Source organism: Canis lupus, chromosome 3 (genome assembly GCF_048164855.1).
Source record: "Canis lupus baileyi chromosome 3, mCanLup2.hap1, whole genome shotgun sequence".
NCBI classification, from domain to species: domain Eukaryota; kingdom Metazoa; phylum Chordata; class Mammalia; order Carnivora; family Canidae; genus Canis; species Canis lupus.
The window spans coordinates 63630871-63647917 of NC_132840.1; the positions used below are offsets into that span (position 1 = coordinate 63630871).

General features: G+C 37.1%; 1 protein-coding gene across 5 annotated transcripts in view; it reads right to left on the reverse strand.

The window, feature by feature from the left end:
- Positions 1-17047, reverse strand: part of GUCY1A2 (guanylate cyclase 1 soluble subunit alpha 2) — a 428883-nt gene that overhangs the window by 208325 nt on the left and 203511 nt on the right. For all 5 annotated transcript variants that reach the window (XR_012028569.1, XM_072821809.1, XM_072821808.1 and 2 more), the window contains one exon: positions 845-988. Coding sequence is in view for 4 of the 5 variants with exons in the window: in XM_072821809.1 (XP_072677910.1) it covers positions 845-988 (144 nt within the window). In the remaining variant the exon portion in view is untranslated. The remainder of the gene's footprint in view (positions 1-844; positions 989-17047) is intronic.

The window sequence follows — 17047 nt, forward strand, 5'->3', positions numbered from 1 at the left end:
TTTTTTTAATTTTAACATGCATTTTAATAATTTTAGTCAGAAAGGACATTCAGAAAATCTAATTTGCCATAACTCCAGAATTAGGAATGTACTACATTTTGAGGCTTTCTTTTTTTTTTTTAATTTAAAGTTGATGAGCTGTTATAAAAGGGCTGCTTTACATTCATGTTACTTCTCCAAATACACAACTTCTGGTTTAAAAGAGTTCACAGTGACAATACTCCTGGGATCCACTGTATCCTGGCAAGATTAGAGGTAGATGACCTCATCAGTTTTTAGAGATAGATCTTAGATTGTGGAGAGCCATCAGTACCAAAAAAAGTACAATATACCAGGAGGTAATTTTCTAACATTTTAAAATTTCCTCAGTTACTGGACTCCAACCTTCAAGCTCTGTCACATTAAAAAAATGCAGAATTAACCCTGAGTGCTGAGGTTTCATAAAGAACACCTACCCAAAGGAAGTTTTTCAAATCCTCCATTTTCTTGCCTCCTTGTTTTATGCTTTTATGGATTATCTCTGCGACTCTGATTGTCACTACTGTTCTTGCTTAGTAGTGTTAAGTTGGTCACTGACAAGTTTTTCCTTGGTCTAATCCTTTAGCTCTTTCTTTTCTCCATGGTGATGAGCCTTTCACACACCTTTTTCCATTTTGGACCTTACTCCATTTGCTCTTTTCCCAGATCTATGAGTTATCTCTAGTTAACCCCTCATCCTTCTCATCCTTCTTGAGCACCCTACTTGTCTAAAAGTGTAAGTTACATAAGTAGAACTCAGAAGGGAATTTCTTGCCCCTTCAGTTAAAGGTATGCTACTACTCAAACCAAATTGTAGAAAAGTTACCTGAATTGGTCTTCCATCAGGTGTCAGCACCTCTTCTGAAAGTTCCATCATCTTGAGGGCCATCAGAGCAATGGGCTTAGCGTGGCAGAGGCTTTTCCTATGGAGTCCTGCAGCAACACAGTACGCATCACCTATTGTTTCCACCTGCAGCCATCAGACAAATCAAATGCAAACATATGATAATGAGCCAGAAGAGAAATGATTAGTTATGTGCAATCACAAATGTTGCTGAAAACATGTCAGCAAAACATCAATAAATTAAGCAATTAGACAACTGAGTGTAATCACAGCAGAGTTTGCAAACAGCCATAGTCAAATACTAACATCTCACTCCGGGGCTGTTTGTCAACGCTATCGCCATAGATGATCATTGAAATTGGGAACAACTGGAATAACAGAATAATTATCCTCTACAAAAAAAGAATTACCAGTATTTTGCCTGAACAATTTTCAAATAATGACCTTTTACAAAGCCACTGTCTTGTCTCTTTCAAATTTTCAATATTGGTTATATTTGAGAGGTGAGAAATTAATGTGCAGAAACCCTCCATAATCTTACAATTAAAGAGTTAACAGGCACTGGCAGAGTCTTTTCAGACCCTATTCTAATGTTATTGTCAGCATCCATTCTGAATAGCCATTGCTTTTGTTAAATATTTTAAGTATTTAAGTTAAAATCCTCAAATTTCCAAAGCATATGGCATGGTATAAAACTAGGCACAACTTCTTCTCAGAGGAAAGTTCTCTAATTATCCAAAGTAAAGGTGGTAGATTTTGGATAATTTGCAAATGATGTAACTAGTAAAGGGTTAATATCCACAAACCATAAAGAAAACATAAAACGCAACACTAAAATAATAATGATAATCATCATTATCATCATCATCATCGTCATCATCATCATCATCATTTGATTAAAAACAAACAGAGGACTAGAACAAACACTTTTCCAAAGAAAACATACAGATGGTCAACAGACACATGAAAAGATGCTCAGCATCACTATTCATCAGAGAAATCCAAATCAAAACCACAATGAGATATCACCCTACACCTGTCAGAATGGCCAAAATCAAAAAGACAAGAAATAACAAGTATTGATGAGGATGTGGAGAAAGAGGAGCCCTCATGCACTGTTGATGGGAACATAAATTGGTGCAGCCACTGTGGAAAACAGTACGGAGGTTCCTCAAAAAAAACCCAAAAAAACAAAAAACTAAAAATAGAAATGTCAAATGATCCAATAATTCCATATTGGGTATTTATTAAAGCAAAAGGAAAACACTAACTTGAGAAGATATATACACTTCTATGTTTAGTGCAGCATTATTTACAATAGTCATGACACCGAAGCAACCCAAGTGTCTAAAATATGGGATATGTACATCTAAGAATATTATAGAGCCATAAAAAGATGAGATTGCACCATTTGAGACACATGGATGGACCTAGAGGGTATTATGATAAGTGATATAAGTCAGTCAGAGAAAGACAAATATCATATGCTTCCACTTACAGGTGGAATCTTAAAAATATGAATAAACAAACAAAAAGCAGAAGCTGAAATATAAATACAGAAAACTGTTAGTTGCCAGAGGGGAGGTGGTAGGTAAAAATGGGTAAAGGGGACGAGGAGATAGAAGCCTCCACTTATGGAATGAGTAAGTCAAGGGAATAAAAGGAGTATAAGGAACACAGTGTTATTGTAATACTAATGTAACGGAACAAATGGTAGCAACACTGTGGTGAACACAGCATAAAGTATTAACTTGTGAAATCACTAAGTTGAACACTTTTTTTTTAAAAAAAGGCTTTATATAAATGCCAGTTAACATACAGTGTAATACTGTTTCAGGTGTACAAAATAGTGATTCAACACTTCCATACATCACCCGGTGCTCATCACAACAGGTGCACTCCTTTATCTCTATCACCTACTTCACCCATCCTCCCATCCAACTCGCCTCTGATGACCATCAGTATAGTCTCTGTAGCTAAGAGTCTATTTCTTGGTTTGTCTTTTTTTCCCCTTGGCTCACTTGTTTCTTAAATTCCACATATGAGTGAAATCATATGGTATTTGTCTTTCTCTCATTTTTTAGAATTTGTACCATAAGACAGGTTTAGTTATATGTTGCACTTTCCCTTTTAGCAGTGTGTAATGTAGTGGTATGGAGAAGATGGGCCAATAGATTACCAATGGATAACGGAAATCTAATAAAGTAGAAGATAAATGTATACACAAAAGAACAAATTCACATTAAAATCTGTATGTTATCATGCAAGCTCTTATACTATTTAGTTTCTAACTAGTTGAAGTCAGTTTAAAGCTCAGAAACAATAGGATCAAGAACTAGGCAAGAAACAGACATCAAAAAATAATGGCCCATATCAAGATGTGCAATTCTCACAATAATAAATATTCAACATACAGAAAAATTCTAAAAGATATTTCCATTATGCTAGGCTAGATTATGTTGCAATAACAATATAACTTCCAAATCTGCATGTCCTAAAATAACAAAGGCTTATTTTTGATTCATGCTATGTATTCATGTGGGTTAAGGGATCGGAAGACAGAAGAAATACGGTGCCATGTCTCTTCACTCTAGGAACAAAGCTACCAGAACCTCCCCACCTGGGGCTGATTGCTGTGGCAAAGAAAGAGAGGTTCTAACAAAGTGTACACTAGCTCCTGCAGCTTTCACCTAGGTGTGACATATAAAGCTTCTTAAGATTCATTCACTGAAGCAAATCACAGGACCATGCTTAACATAAAGGGGATGGGAAAATTCAACTGCTCTTGTGCCCAGACACCAGCCAGAAATATCTGGGGGAGTAGCACTAGTAAGTACATGAACAAATAGTAATAGCTTAAAATTTTCCAAACACCCAACTGTCTGTAAAGTACAGGTAATACATGTTTCTTTCATTCCTTACAAATATATTCAGTATCTTAACATGAAAATCTTGACAGAAATGCTACCACCTTAGTATTATATCTTTCTGCAAAAGTTCCATTCTTCTCCCCTTTCCTTTTATCTAATTTGGGTCTGTGCAAGTTTAGCAGAATTAAGCATATATGCAAATTTTAGTGGATTACCTTCAAAAGCATTAGTCGATTTTGCTTCACAGGGAGCAGAAAAAGTGAAAACATTATATATCCATTACAATTATTCCTGAGGTTGTTTCCTTGAATTAAACCAATTAAACAAGTGGACATTGTAAATATACTGAAACAAAACAACAGTCCAAAAAGTTGAGTGTGTTCTGAATTCCTTTACATCTGCCTCAATATTTTTAAAAAATACAATCTTAAGTACAACAGATACCATCTAAAAATAGTGCATCTTATTTATTTTTGGCATCTTCAACCTCTTCTTGAATGACATATAAAGATGGCTAAACTAATCATGGAGATGGAAAAGATAGTCTTCGCATCCTTTTCTCAATATAGAAGAGGAGGCTTATGTGCTAAAAATAGTATGTACAACTGTTGCTCCACATATTATAGATGCTTTTATCATAGTAAAATTTTACCTATCTTGGTATATTATCTTTTTAATCCTTTATAGTAAAAACCTTCACAATATTCCAGCAATAAAGGTGGTGTAGATAAACTCCTTAGAGCTGTTTACTTGTTCTTTTTATTTACTTTAGTTTCAAAGTAATTACTTAAAATAATTTATTTTAGTTCCTAATAGAATTTCATTCCTGTAACATTCTTTACCCTCCTCTTCAGGCTAATGCTCAAGACATATCTACATGTTTTCTTGAAAATCTGGGCACAGTGAGGAGGCAGGAATGTGTGTATGTTGTGGTACTGGCTAGGCTTAGCCTAAAAGAACACTGCATATAATGGATAATGAATAATTCCTGTTCCATGGGACTCACACCCACCTTAGTCCTTCAATCTCACAGTCCTGGGTCTGTCTTCTTTTGAACTTTCTAGGACTTGTGAAAGAAAGCTTGGGGAGGGATCATAGAAACAGAGGATCAGAAAGCTCTGACCAGCCTATACTGGACAACTTCCCTCTCTCCCTCTAGATATCATCAAGAGGAGAAGCAAATTAGAGTCTGCTGTCTAATTGTTTACTTTCTGTTTTTCATCCCTAAAGTCATTAGAAACAGATAAAGAAGGAGAGAAGAAGGGTGAAAAAGAGAGACAGAGAAGAGAAGAGAGGTGTTGGGATGAGGTATAGGTAGACAGATGAAGCCTACAAATGAAACATGTCTTTTCTCTCCTGGCATCTCACAGAGCACTTGGTCAGGCCATCACAATCAGGTGGGCAAAGGGGGGCTAAGAAATATGACACATTCTTCATGGGCTCATTAGCTATGGCTAAAAACACATGATTCTCAGGAAGGATACCATATTCACCCTTGCTGAGAGCATGGAGCCACACTTACCAGCCAATCACCCGATATCAGATCACCCTTGCTGAAAGCATGGAGCCACACATGCCAGCCCAATCACCTATCTGACATTAGGTATGGTTCCTGAATGACTGAAAAGAGCCAGACAAGAATTTTCTAGTAGTTGGTAGGGAGCCTGAGTCCACAGGTGATTGGGAAGTTCTCCATCACCTAGAAACTAGACAGTGGGGTTGCTGGTGGTCTGGACACAAATTATCCAAAAGGATGGCCAGAAAAGGTAGAGCATGGCACAGGCCTTCATGAAGTCTTACCAGTAGCAAAGAGCAGGAAAAACTTTGGACTTGGCTAGATTTAGAGGTCCCTTACATTTTGCCCTTAACCTCAAACAGGGTCAGCAGCTCTCTGCTGTTAATGTCCCTGTTTACCCAGATACTCAGCAGGTTGGGTGAAAGGGCTCCGGGCCAGTGATGAAAATTCAGGTCGTGGTAGCCAAACAGAGGTCTTAAGGCCATGAAATTATCCCCTGGAATATAAGCAACATGCCACAGACATTACACATGAACCCAGCTTTTCATTGTTATTGAGATTGTGGTTCTTGAAGATACAATGATCTTCTTCAAATATGATCCTTAAGTAGCTACATTAGAAGCAGGTGGGAAGGCTCTGACAGAGACAAATGTAGATGAATGTCTTTAACATCATTTCCTTGGCTTAGACAAAATGATGGCCATGTCCATAAAAGCTATATCGTGAGGATGAGAGAGCTGAAGGAGCAGGTGAGCCACAGATCAGAGAGGCCAGCAGATACACATCACTGTTGACCAAGCAGAGGTCCAACAACTGATGGCAAGTAATCTTGAGCAAGAACAATTTCCAAAGGTAGAAGTTAATCACACTAGTACCCAAATAACTTGAGTATCTCCATGGGCTGTCCTGCAGAAAGTAGTCTGATTTCCCTTCACACAGTAGGTAGTTTTATAGGAATTGGGCCACAGTTCCCCTTTAGCAATTATAGCAGTTGTGTCAGATTCAGGGAGGCTGTAGTCTGAAGAAGAAGAAGTGACAGGTGATGTCTTGCTCCTGCAGATGAAGGACATAGAGCAGGGATTCCTGAGCCTACGCTTAGAATGGAAATAAATGACACTTGTCCAGAAGATCTGACCTCATCATATCCTTTAATAATAGCATTGTTTCTACAGTAAGAGTTTGTTCAAAAGAAGACCCTGGGGGTGCCTGGGTGGCTCAGTCAGTTAAGCGGCTGCTGTTGGCTCAAGTCATGATCCCAGGGTGGTGGGGGCTTTACTCCTGAAAGTAGGTCACTCACCAGTTCCAGAGGTGTAGGACAAAAATGAGACTTCATAGGTGATGGCTGGCAGGATGGGATAACCTGGCTATTGCCACACCACTGCCACCCAACTCTAAAGGAGGGGGCACCAATGATCCTAGTTCCTGGGATTAGACAGAACAGTAACTGCAACTGAGCAAGAAAAGCCTCTATCTCCCATGGGGGTCAAGAAGCAGCCTACACCTCCTTAGCATATTCATTTAGACACTATATTGGGAATCCACCTCCATGTATTTATCCCTTTCTTATACAATATACAGAAAGCAAAATTATTAAGCTGTCCTTTTTAGTTTTTGTAAATAATCTTATAGTCATCAAATATAAGCACCTTCATTATAGGGTCCTATTTTATGATGTTAAAGGTTGATATTCTGGAAATAATCTTGATGTATTAAAGAGTTAATGTTGCAAAGGTCCTGTACCATCATTGGCAAGAAGAACTAAGGTGTGATGAGTCATTAGAGTAACCTCATAATACTTCTAACTCTCTATCCCTGTTACCCCTTGTTGCACAGGAACTGAAAGTCCTCATTTGGCACAGTCATTAACCAGACTGGCACTTCAGAGAGAGGCGTCTCCATCCACAGACACTCTTTGCACACTCTCCGGAAAATAAAAGGTCATGTGCACTAAAGTCTCCTGTCATTTCTACCAGTGGACTGCTGTTTTCCCCAGGATAGCTTTAAAGTCACAGCCTGATTATCCTCAGAGATCCTGACTCAGAGGATGGGTTGAAACAGGTTTATTTACTCTTTTGAAGCCTTGAAAACATCATGGATATGCTCATTATTTTGAAAGATGTTTCACAAAGAGAAGGAATTATTTCTACTTTAGTGGGTACACAGTTTTTCGGGCACATTCCAAACACTGCAAACTAGACAAACAAAGGCTATCTCAAGATGGAGCCCTCACTTTCAAGTTTTCTTTCCCTACTTCTGGGTAACTGGCATTCACATACCCAATGGATAAATTTCTCTCTCTAGCACAGTATCATGCTGGTTTATGAGGGTGTGTATGCATGTGTGCGTGCGTGTGTGTGTGTGTTTATATTCTCTCTCTCCTAGATATTTAACTTTTTATATCTGTGGACCCTCGCACAGTAGTAGGATGGTCTTTAATAGTTTTATTGAATGCTTTAAATTGCGTCTAATTTCTACAATTATAGGTTGGAATTGTCAAATTTTTAAATGCAAAACTCAGGACCACCTACATAAAAATCACCCAGAGAGTACCTGTTAAAAATGAGATCCCCCGAGGTGTCACAACTAGATCTACTAAATCAAAATATAGGTGTAATACCCAGCTATCTGCATTTTCACATGCTCTCAGGAATATTTTATGATTTCCAAAGTTTGGAGACTTCTGGTACATTATGTGAGCTAAAAACACTACAACATTCAACCAAATATACACCTTTTTTTAAAGACCCAATGAGCTCTTGAAAGGAAGAAAGAAAAGAAAAGCACTTCTACTCTTGTACCCCAGCAATTTCCATATACTCCTGCTTTGTCTTCCACCCTATCCATAGGCAGTAAACTTCTCCAGGGATTTCTTTATATATCGGAACTTTAAACTACAACTCCTAGCCCAGACATCCCTCCCACCCTGCCAACACACCTAAAACTCAAAGAGTCATTTGGCACAGTGGGTATTCAATGATCCAAAGAAAGTTTGAGTTCAGTTAAATATATCCAAGTCAATTGTGTATAATGGCTTAGCAGTTCAAATGGAAACAACTTTAACTAAGGATTTACTGATAAAGCTACTTCAAAAAATCCCTCATTTAAAAAAAATGTCTAATTATACTCATTTTGGTTGATTTTCTGACCCAAATACTACTTCTTTTAAGGATGTCTCTACAGCGCTCAGCTGATACAGCACTGGAAAGGAGGTCATGGATATAAATAGAATGGTGATTTGGCCTGGGAACTACTCCCAAATGAGGGAAAATAGATTCCAAATGACTGCCTATCAAAGAAAGCTCTTTTCCTGATAAAATGCTCAATAGATCCATCAATGTAAACTCCACTTTCAACCATGTGGAAAATGCTGTTGTCAGGCCCCAGGTTTTACCATAAAAGTTATCAAATACTGGGTCATGCAAACAAAAAAAAATATTGAAATAGTCAAAATTTCTTTCTAAATCTCCAAGTTAGATGCAGACAACTGAAAATTTCTTTCTGCTGTCCAGTAGTCTTCCTGTCACAGGGCACCCTTTCTACCGTTTTAACTTACTCTATGCTCCAATAAAAATGAATGACTCGAAGTTCTTTGCATATATTCTGTATCTCCCACCACCATGTTTATACGCAGAATTACTGTTCTACTTTGAATCATCCATTCTCTTTATAAAATAATTATTGAGTCTATTATTTTAAAGAAAAGGGATTCCTGATTTGCTAGAACCTTAAACATTGTCCCTGGAGAGCAGTGAATGTCTGCTTTATCTTCAGTAAACATATAATGAGTGTTAAATAATGTGAGTTGATGTCACAAAAGTAAATAGTTTCAAGACTTACAATAAAGCTATAGTAATCAAGACACAATGATATTGGTGAAGGAATACACAAATCATCAGTGGAACAGAACTGTGAAGCCAGATGTAGATTCCCATAAATATAGGAAACTGAGTTTTGGCAAAGGAGCAGGAGCAACACAATGGAGCAAAGATAGTCTTTCAACAAATTATGCTGAAACAAGTGGACATCCACATGCGAAATAAATGAATCTAGACACAGACACAGAACTTCACAAAAATTGACTCAAAATGGATCAAGATTTAAATGGAAAATGGAAAACTATAAGACTCCTAGAAGATAGGAAAAAACCTAGATGACCTTGGGTACAGTGATATATTTTTAGTACAATACCAAAAACATGATCTATGAAAGAAATAACTGAAAAAATGAAATGGCATTTCATTAAAATTAAAACCTCCCACTCTGTAAAAGATAATAGCAAGAGAATAGGAAAACAAGACAGAGACTGGGAGAAAATATTGATATCAGACTGATCTATCTGATAAAGGACTCATGAAACTCTTCAAATTCAATAAGAAAACAACTTAATTAAAAAATGGGCCGAATACCTTAACAGACACCTCACCGAAAAAGATAACATAGATGGCAAATAAACATATGAAAAGATGCATCACATCATATGTCATCAAAGAACTGCAAATTAAACAATAATGAGACACCACTACATGCCAAAATCCAGAACACTGAAAACACCAAATGCTGATAAGGATTTAAAGCAACAGGAAGTCATTCTTTGCTGTTGGGAATGCAAAATGGTAAAGGCTCTATGAAAGACATTTTGATGGTTTCTTTTGTAGAAACTCAGTAAAACTTGACTTTAGCATATCTGCCACTGCAGTCATTTGTCTTTATACTTTGTTCTCATCTTGTCTAGATTACTAGGTCATTTACTTTTGAAGGCAAGGATAATATCTTAGTTATCTTTTTAAGTCCTGCAGGGGCTAATAGAGTGCTAACATACTAGATGCTTAGAGAATTATGACTGAGTCAAACTGTATTATAAACACCTCTATTAAGAGCTAGGTCAATAAAGATAATGTATAAATTATCTTTCAACATCAAAGTTATTGTTAGCAAGCAACTCAGATTTAGCCTATATATATCAGAATATATTCAGATGATCAGGCGATTTGCATGAATAATGGAAGTATTTCCATTAAGTAGACAAAATTAACCACTTCCATCATGTTTCCAACATTGACACAAGCTTCTCATACACACCTGCCAGCCCAGGTAATGCTACCAACATTTCTCAGTTGAACAACAGCAATAATATCCTTATGTTCTGCTCTTGCTAACTCCTCACCTCAGATCTATGCCCCACATCACTTTTAAAGTGATTTTTATGAAGCAAATCTACTTGTGTCACTCCTCTATTCAAAATCCTTCAATGACTTCATTTTGCTCTGATAATTAAGAACAAAATTCTTAGAATAGCTAAAACACCTATAGGTTCTAGCTCCTATCTACTTCTCTATCTCTATCTTGTGCTACTCTTGCATTATTTAAGTTTGACCATGGTGATCTTCATTAGTTGCTCCCATTTCATCATGTTCCTTTCTGACTCAGAGTCTTTATATACCTTGACTCCACTGCATAGAATCCTCGACTCCCACCATCTTTCCTATCCAGTTAGTTCCTTCTCATCCTTCAGACCTCTATTTAAAGGATATCTTCTCAGGGATGCCTTCCTGAGCTCTCAGAATAAATCAGGTGTCTCACAGGCTAACACCATGTAATTTTTCTCAGTCATTCTATGGTAGTTAATATATTTTTTGAGTAGTGATTAATCACTGTCTTCATCATTAGACTGTGAACTTCATGGAGGAAGGTGTCATGTTGACTTAGCTCACTACTACATGTGGTGCCTGACATGCAGTATGTGGTCAAGAAACATTTCTCTAAGGTATAAATAGGTAAACGTTTTTGGTCAAAGTTATGGACCTCCGTAGGATCAGAAAGTCTTGAGACCTCGCCAAGCACCCTTCTCTAATGGAAAAAGCCTGAGCAATGCTAAATTCACCATCTTTGTGACCTCAAACAAGTTCTTTATAACATTTTCTCATTTTCATCTCATTTTCATCTTCTGTGAAAGGCAGATAATATCTATTTTACAAGGCTGCTGAAAAGATTAAATAATTTTATACCTCTCCAGTGATAACCATAATTTTATTTAATTATTAACTGTCTATGTAATTATTGTTTAATGTTCAACCCCCATAATCAGTTATAAGCATCTATGGATTTGGACCATGTCTGCCTTAAGTACTACTATGCTCCAATGCTTATTAGCTTAGCGTGTAGAATACAGTAGGTGGTCAATAATTATTTGTTGAAGATAAAAATAAATCAATAGGCATATATAAAGAAACTTAGCATGATATCTGGCACATAGTAGGCATTCAACAAAATATCAATGTCTACTGTAGATTGAGTGTTTATGTTCCCCACAACGTCCTACGTTGAAAGCTAATCCCCAGTGTAATGATATTGGGATATAGGAATTTTGGGAAATGATCAGAGACTTTTGGGAGGGCTCTACCCTCATGAATCAGATTAGGGTCCTTATAAGAGAGACCACAGAAGGTAAGCATCCTTGTCCCTTCTACTATGTGAAGATACAGCAAGAAGACAGCCATCAATGGAACCAGTTGTCCACTAGACACTGAGTTTGCTGACACCTTGATCTTGGAATTCCCAGCCTCCCAGAACCAGGAGACTCCAGAACAACTTCTGTTGTTTACAAGCTATCTGGTCTTTGGTATTTTTGTTACACCAATCCAAATGGACTCAGACACTCTTCTTCCCTCCCTTCATAGCAAATTTCCCATGGCACTCTTTAGCCCTGGTCTTCTTTCTTTTTTTTTTAATATATATTTTTTTAGATTTTATTTATTTATTCATGAGAGACACACAGAGAGAGACAGAGACACAGGCAGAGGAAGAAGCAGGTTCCCCGGGGGGAGCTTCATGAGCTTCCCAGGATCCTGGGATCATGCCCTGAGCCAAGACGCTCAACCACTGAGCCACTCAGGTGTCCCTGGTCTTCTTTCTTTTCAGTGAGGATGGAGTCAGCTGCTTGCACTGTTTATTAATTCACAAGGTATTTACTGCAGATAGTGTTATTACTTTGAATTTATGGACAGAAAAAAATCCCAACAACAATGATCTACTGAGCACAATTTATGTGCCAACTGCAACAAAAATGTTAGATCAGTACTACAGTTCCCACTTTGTAGAAGCAGAAGGTAAGCACAGGTATGTGATATAACTTAAGTAACAAAGAATTAAAATTAGCTTTTCAGGATTGATATCTAATATGCTTCCCCCTCTGCTTAAATGTCACTGCACAGTCATAAGCAAATTCAATAGTCTAATCTGGCTTCCCTGGGAGAGTTACAGAAACTCCTTTCATCAGAGGGCTAAAATATGCCCTACTATGAGGCAGTGACATGAGTAATGAAATTAGGTTAAGTGGAAAATGGGAGAAGCACAAAGTTTTCTTTCCATGACACTTTGGACTATCTTAAGAACAGCATTATCTTAATAGGCAGCTTTCATACATTCTAACATGTGGGTGCATGCACACACATAGTTGGACCAGCAGTCCAATAAGAATTTTGTTTCAGCTGATTTCTTAGTTTTCTAGATTATTAAAAGTCCTATTAACAATTTCAAGGCTTGAAAAATGCATCAAAATATGCATACATTTATAATCAAATACCTGAATTTCAGAAAACAAAGTTAAATCTCACTTTTCCACCTTAAAAAATCTTTAAAAAATAAATCTAAATAATTTCAAATTTGCCATATATGAATAACCTATTAATAGAGAATCACCAGGGCTAATTTTCACTTTGGGAACATTTTCCTAGCCAACTACGTATAGCTCTAACATGGAATATTTAGAATTGTAGAATCTCATGGAATGAAGTGACCTTTTGAGATTTCCTTCTACCTATCCCATTGTAGATTGTGTTTGATTCAGTCCAGTGAGCAGAACATAGAGCTCTAACCAATCTCTTTCATTTTGGGGAACACTAACTTTCATAAGGATATTCTATTGTGCTTAAAGTATTTTTTTAACTTCTGCATAAAGATTCTCTTTAGCTTCCTAGAACCAAAGAGAATGAGTCTTTATGAAGTCCAACACATATTAAAAAACAGTACAGATTTGCCTTAAAAAAAGGAGACCTAGTTATATTCTTAACTCTAGGCTAAAATTCAAATCACAATTTAAAAACTCAAACTCATCCCCCAACTATTATTTCAAGAGCCTCGTGTTCATAATAAAGAGTTTTGGTTATTAGTTTTCATTGCTCTTTCAACAGTCCTGTGACATACCCAATGTTCTCATTGTAACAATATGAAATTTGTCTTGTGACTATCAACTACTGGATGCAGGATATTAATTTCTGAAATATACATATATAAAAGCTAGAACAATCTTTGGTCCTACTTCTGCATCTAATTAGGAATGGTAGTTATCTGAAACATGAATGATTTCAACCACTGTTTTCGACAATATAAACTTTTAGCCGAATCAGATCTAAATTCAAATGACATCTCTGCCACTTACTAAAACTTATCTTCAAAAGGGATGAAAGAACACCAATGAAATAGTGTTCTTCTGGAAAATAAATAAGATACCCCAATTAAGGCATTCAGCACTGTGTTTAGAACACAGTTTAGTATATGTGAATTCCACTTTTTAAGTTCCATTTTGTTTTCAGGGATTTGCGTTTTTTAAATCAGTGTTTCAAGGGGTAAAAAGTGAGAAAATTGTGTATTACATTTCTGCTCTATAACAAACATTAATTGAGGTTTGGTGAGGAAGGTAACAGAAACAATCCAATTAAGATTTGCAGATTGCACTGCGGCTACCCTATCAGATAAGTGAGAGACAGCTGTCCTATCTAGAAGATCAATTTCCATTTTAGTAAGCTCATCCTATACTCACGTATTACAAACCTTGATGTGACTATAACTGACATGTTCACATTCTAAAGCTTGCCAGAATTCCTCTGCTAAATGGCCTCAGGGTAACAGAAATGATTATGTAATGACAATTTTTCACAAAGAAAAAAATTGATGTTTTTAAGTGAAATTTTTAAGTTAACATATTGGAGTAACTCACTGACTAGGTGGTAGACTTAAAATTGCAAAATATATACGGAGTAAAAGCTAGGTTCTCACAATGTCCTGATATAAAGGTGTTGGTGACAAGGGCAAACATGCTGGTGAGCTCAGAGCTTAACTTCTTTACAGCTGATTGATACACAAAAGACAGGCACTCTGTAATAACATAAGCTGCATAAAGGCTAGTGAAAAATCTTTCACTTATACCATAGAGTAACATTTATCCTTACAGATACAGGAAATCCTAGCAACATGGGCTTCATATACTAAGAAAACTTGCTAGAGACTTATATCATAAATTTCCAGACTGTTTTTAGACTTGTAGAGATTTTCTTGGTGTCTTATTCCACTCAGGCTGCTATAACAGAATATCGTGGACTAGATGGCTCAAAAAACAGGACTTTCTCACAGCATTGGTGGCTGGTTATTTAAGATCAAGGTGCTCTAATTCATTTCCCTGGTGAGGGTACACTTCCTGGCTAGCAGGTGGCCACCTTCTCCCTGTGTCCTCACTTGGCAGAAACAGAAGGAACTCTGGTCTCTTCCTCTTCTTATAAGGACTCTGATTCCATCATGGGGTCTTTCCCTCATCTAAACCAAATTACCCTTCCGAAGACCCCACCTCAAAACACCACTACATTGGGGGGTTAGGGTTTCAATAAATGAACTTTGGGAGGATGCAAACATTCAGTCCATAACACCTGGTAGTGTAAAAATCAAAAACGTCAATCTCTGAGCAGCTGCCACCACTCTTTAGAAGATTAAAAATCATTAAGGATAAAAAGAACCACCCTCAAACACTTTGTTTGATAAAGTCAGCAAGACACTTCATCAATTTTGATTTCTGAGTGGTAATCCAAGTTATTTTACCCTTCTCTCTGTTTCAGAATTTGTCACAACACTGAAAGAAAATGTTTGAATGTAGAAAGCAAACCATTCAGGATGACAGATTAGAACATAAAAAAATAAACATTTTTGGTTCCATTTCTTAATGTTGGTCATAACATTGGGAGAGTCAATGCTACTGAAAGAAATACTGTCATCTTTATAAGTTACACTTTATTCAGATTAAAATGAAAACAGACTATGGATGGACTCATCTTCAGGAATGAGGATCCGTGAGGACCCAGTGATGATGCTACAAACAATGCATTTCAGGGGGCTTCTCTTAGCCCTGACTTTTACTTCTCTCCCTATCCTCCTTTCATACACTTTCTGTGGTATACAATGTAATTCTCATGACCTGAAAGAATGAACCCAAGCAAATTAACATTTTATCTATCTCTAATAAGCACTGGTTAGGAGCATCTGGATGTCTCAGTCAGTGAAGCATCTGCTTTTGGCTCAGTTCCTGATCCCAGGTCCTGGAATGGAGCCCCAGGCTCATTCGGCTTTCTGCTCAGCCGGGAGCCTGCTTCTCCCTCTCCCTCCCCCTCTCCCTCTGAGCTCTCCTCTCTTCTCTATCAAATAAATAAAATATTTTTAAAAAGATTTTATTTATTTATTCATGACAGAGAGAGAGGCAGAGACACAAGCAGAGGAAGAAGCAGGCTCCATGCAGGGAGCCCGACGTGGGACTTGATCCGGGTCTCCAGGATCACACCCCAAGCCGAAGGCGGCGCTAAACCGCTGAGCCACCGGGGCTGCCCAATAAAATATATATATATTTTTTAAATCACTGGCTACACTGTATTTATATACAAACACATGCACATATAAGCGTGTGCATATAAAACACACACCCACTCACCATCTATAACCAGAAACACCTATTTGAGAAAGGACAGTTAGCATCTATATTTACTACCATGGGCCAGACACTGCAATAAACACTTTATGCCTATTTCATTTAAAAACTCATAAAATATAACTATGTAGTAGATGAAATTAGTCTATTTACAGATGGTAAAACTCAAGTAGAGAGGGCAAATAAGAGGTTAAATGTAAAAGGACCAGAACTCCACGTAGCATATAGTAAAGTAGCACTGGGGCTCCGCAGCTTTATCTGAATACAGGGCAGGAACATGGAAAAGTATCCACCCTTCCCCTTGTTTCTCCCTTATCTCCAACCTAAGTATGCTGAAGGCAAGAATTTAAATGAGGCAAAACCCTCATCAGGTAATTTTTAGGGCATTAATGTATTTTGAAAGTGACAATACAATCCCCCTAGTAGAAAAGATATCAGAATAGAATGCTTATCTGTGACTTTCACCTTACCTTACAAAGCATGTAAATTAGTTCTTCTCTACTCATTAAAATTGGGCTAAATATATATATATGAATTTCCATAACACTTTGTAGGCTTCCATAGGAGCCACCCTATTATCAAGTGAGTGAGGCAACAATATTTATTGGATGAGTGAATGAATGATGTGGAAAAAATATATATATCTATACACACATATTTTTACTTTAGAAATTCCTGTTTTCTAGATGTATGAGAAGACACTGTGACTTCATTTCTAGTAAAAATCAATGGCATTGATGCTGATGGAAACCACTGAGGACTAGTATAAATCTTTGGTTAGCTTTAATTTCAAATGTATGTGTACTGATCATTAAAGCAGAAAATATGTAAATCTGGCGGGGGGCGGGGATGAACCAGTCACTCAGTATTTACCATATGGAATGGGCATTCAGTGCTGGGAAATGGAGTAAGAGGATATACACATGTTTCTAAAATTCCAAGAATAACCTAAGTACTTAAGTATTTTAAAAGGCTATTTTATCACAAAACAAACCAAGTTGGAAGGGAGGCATTTCAGTATTTTTTTTTCTTGCTGAATCCAATTCACTCTAGAG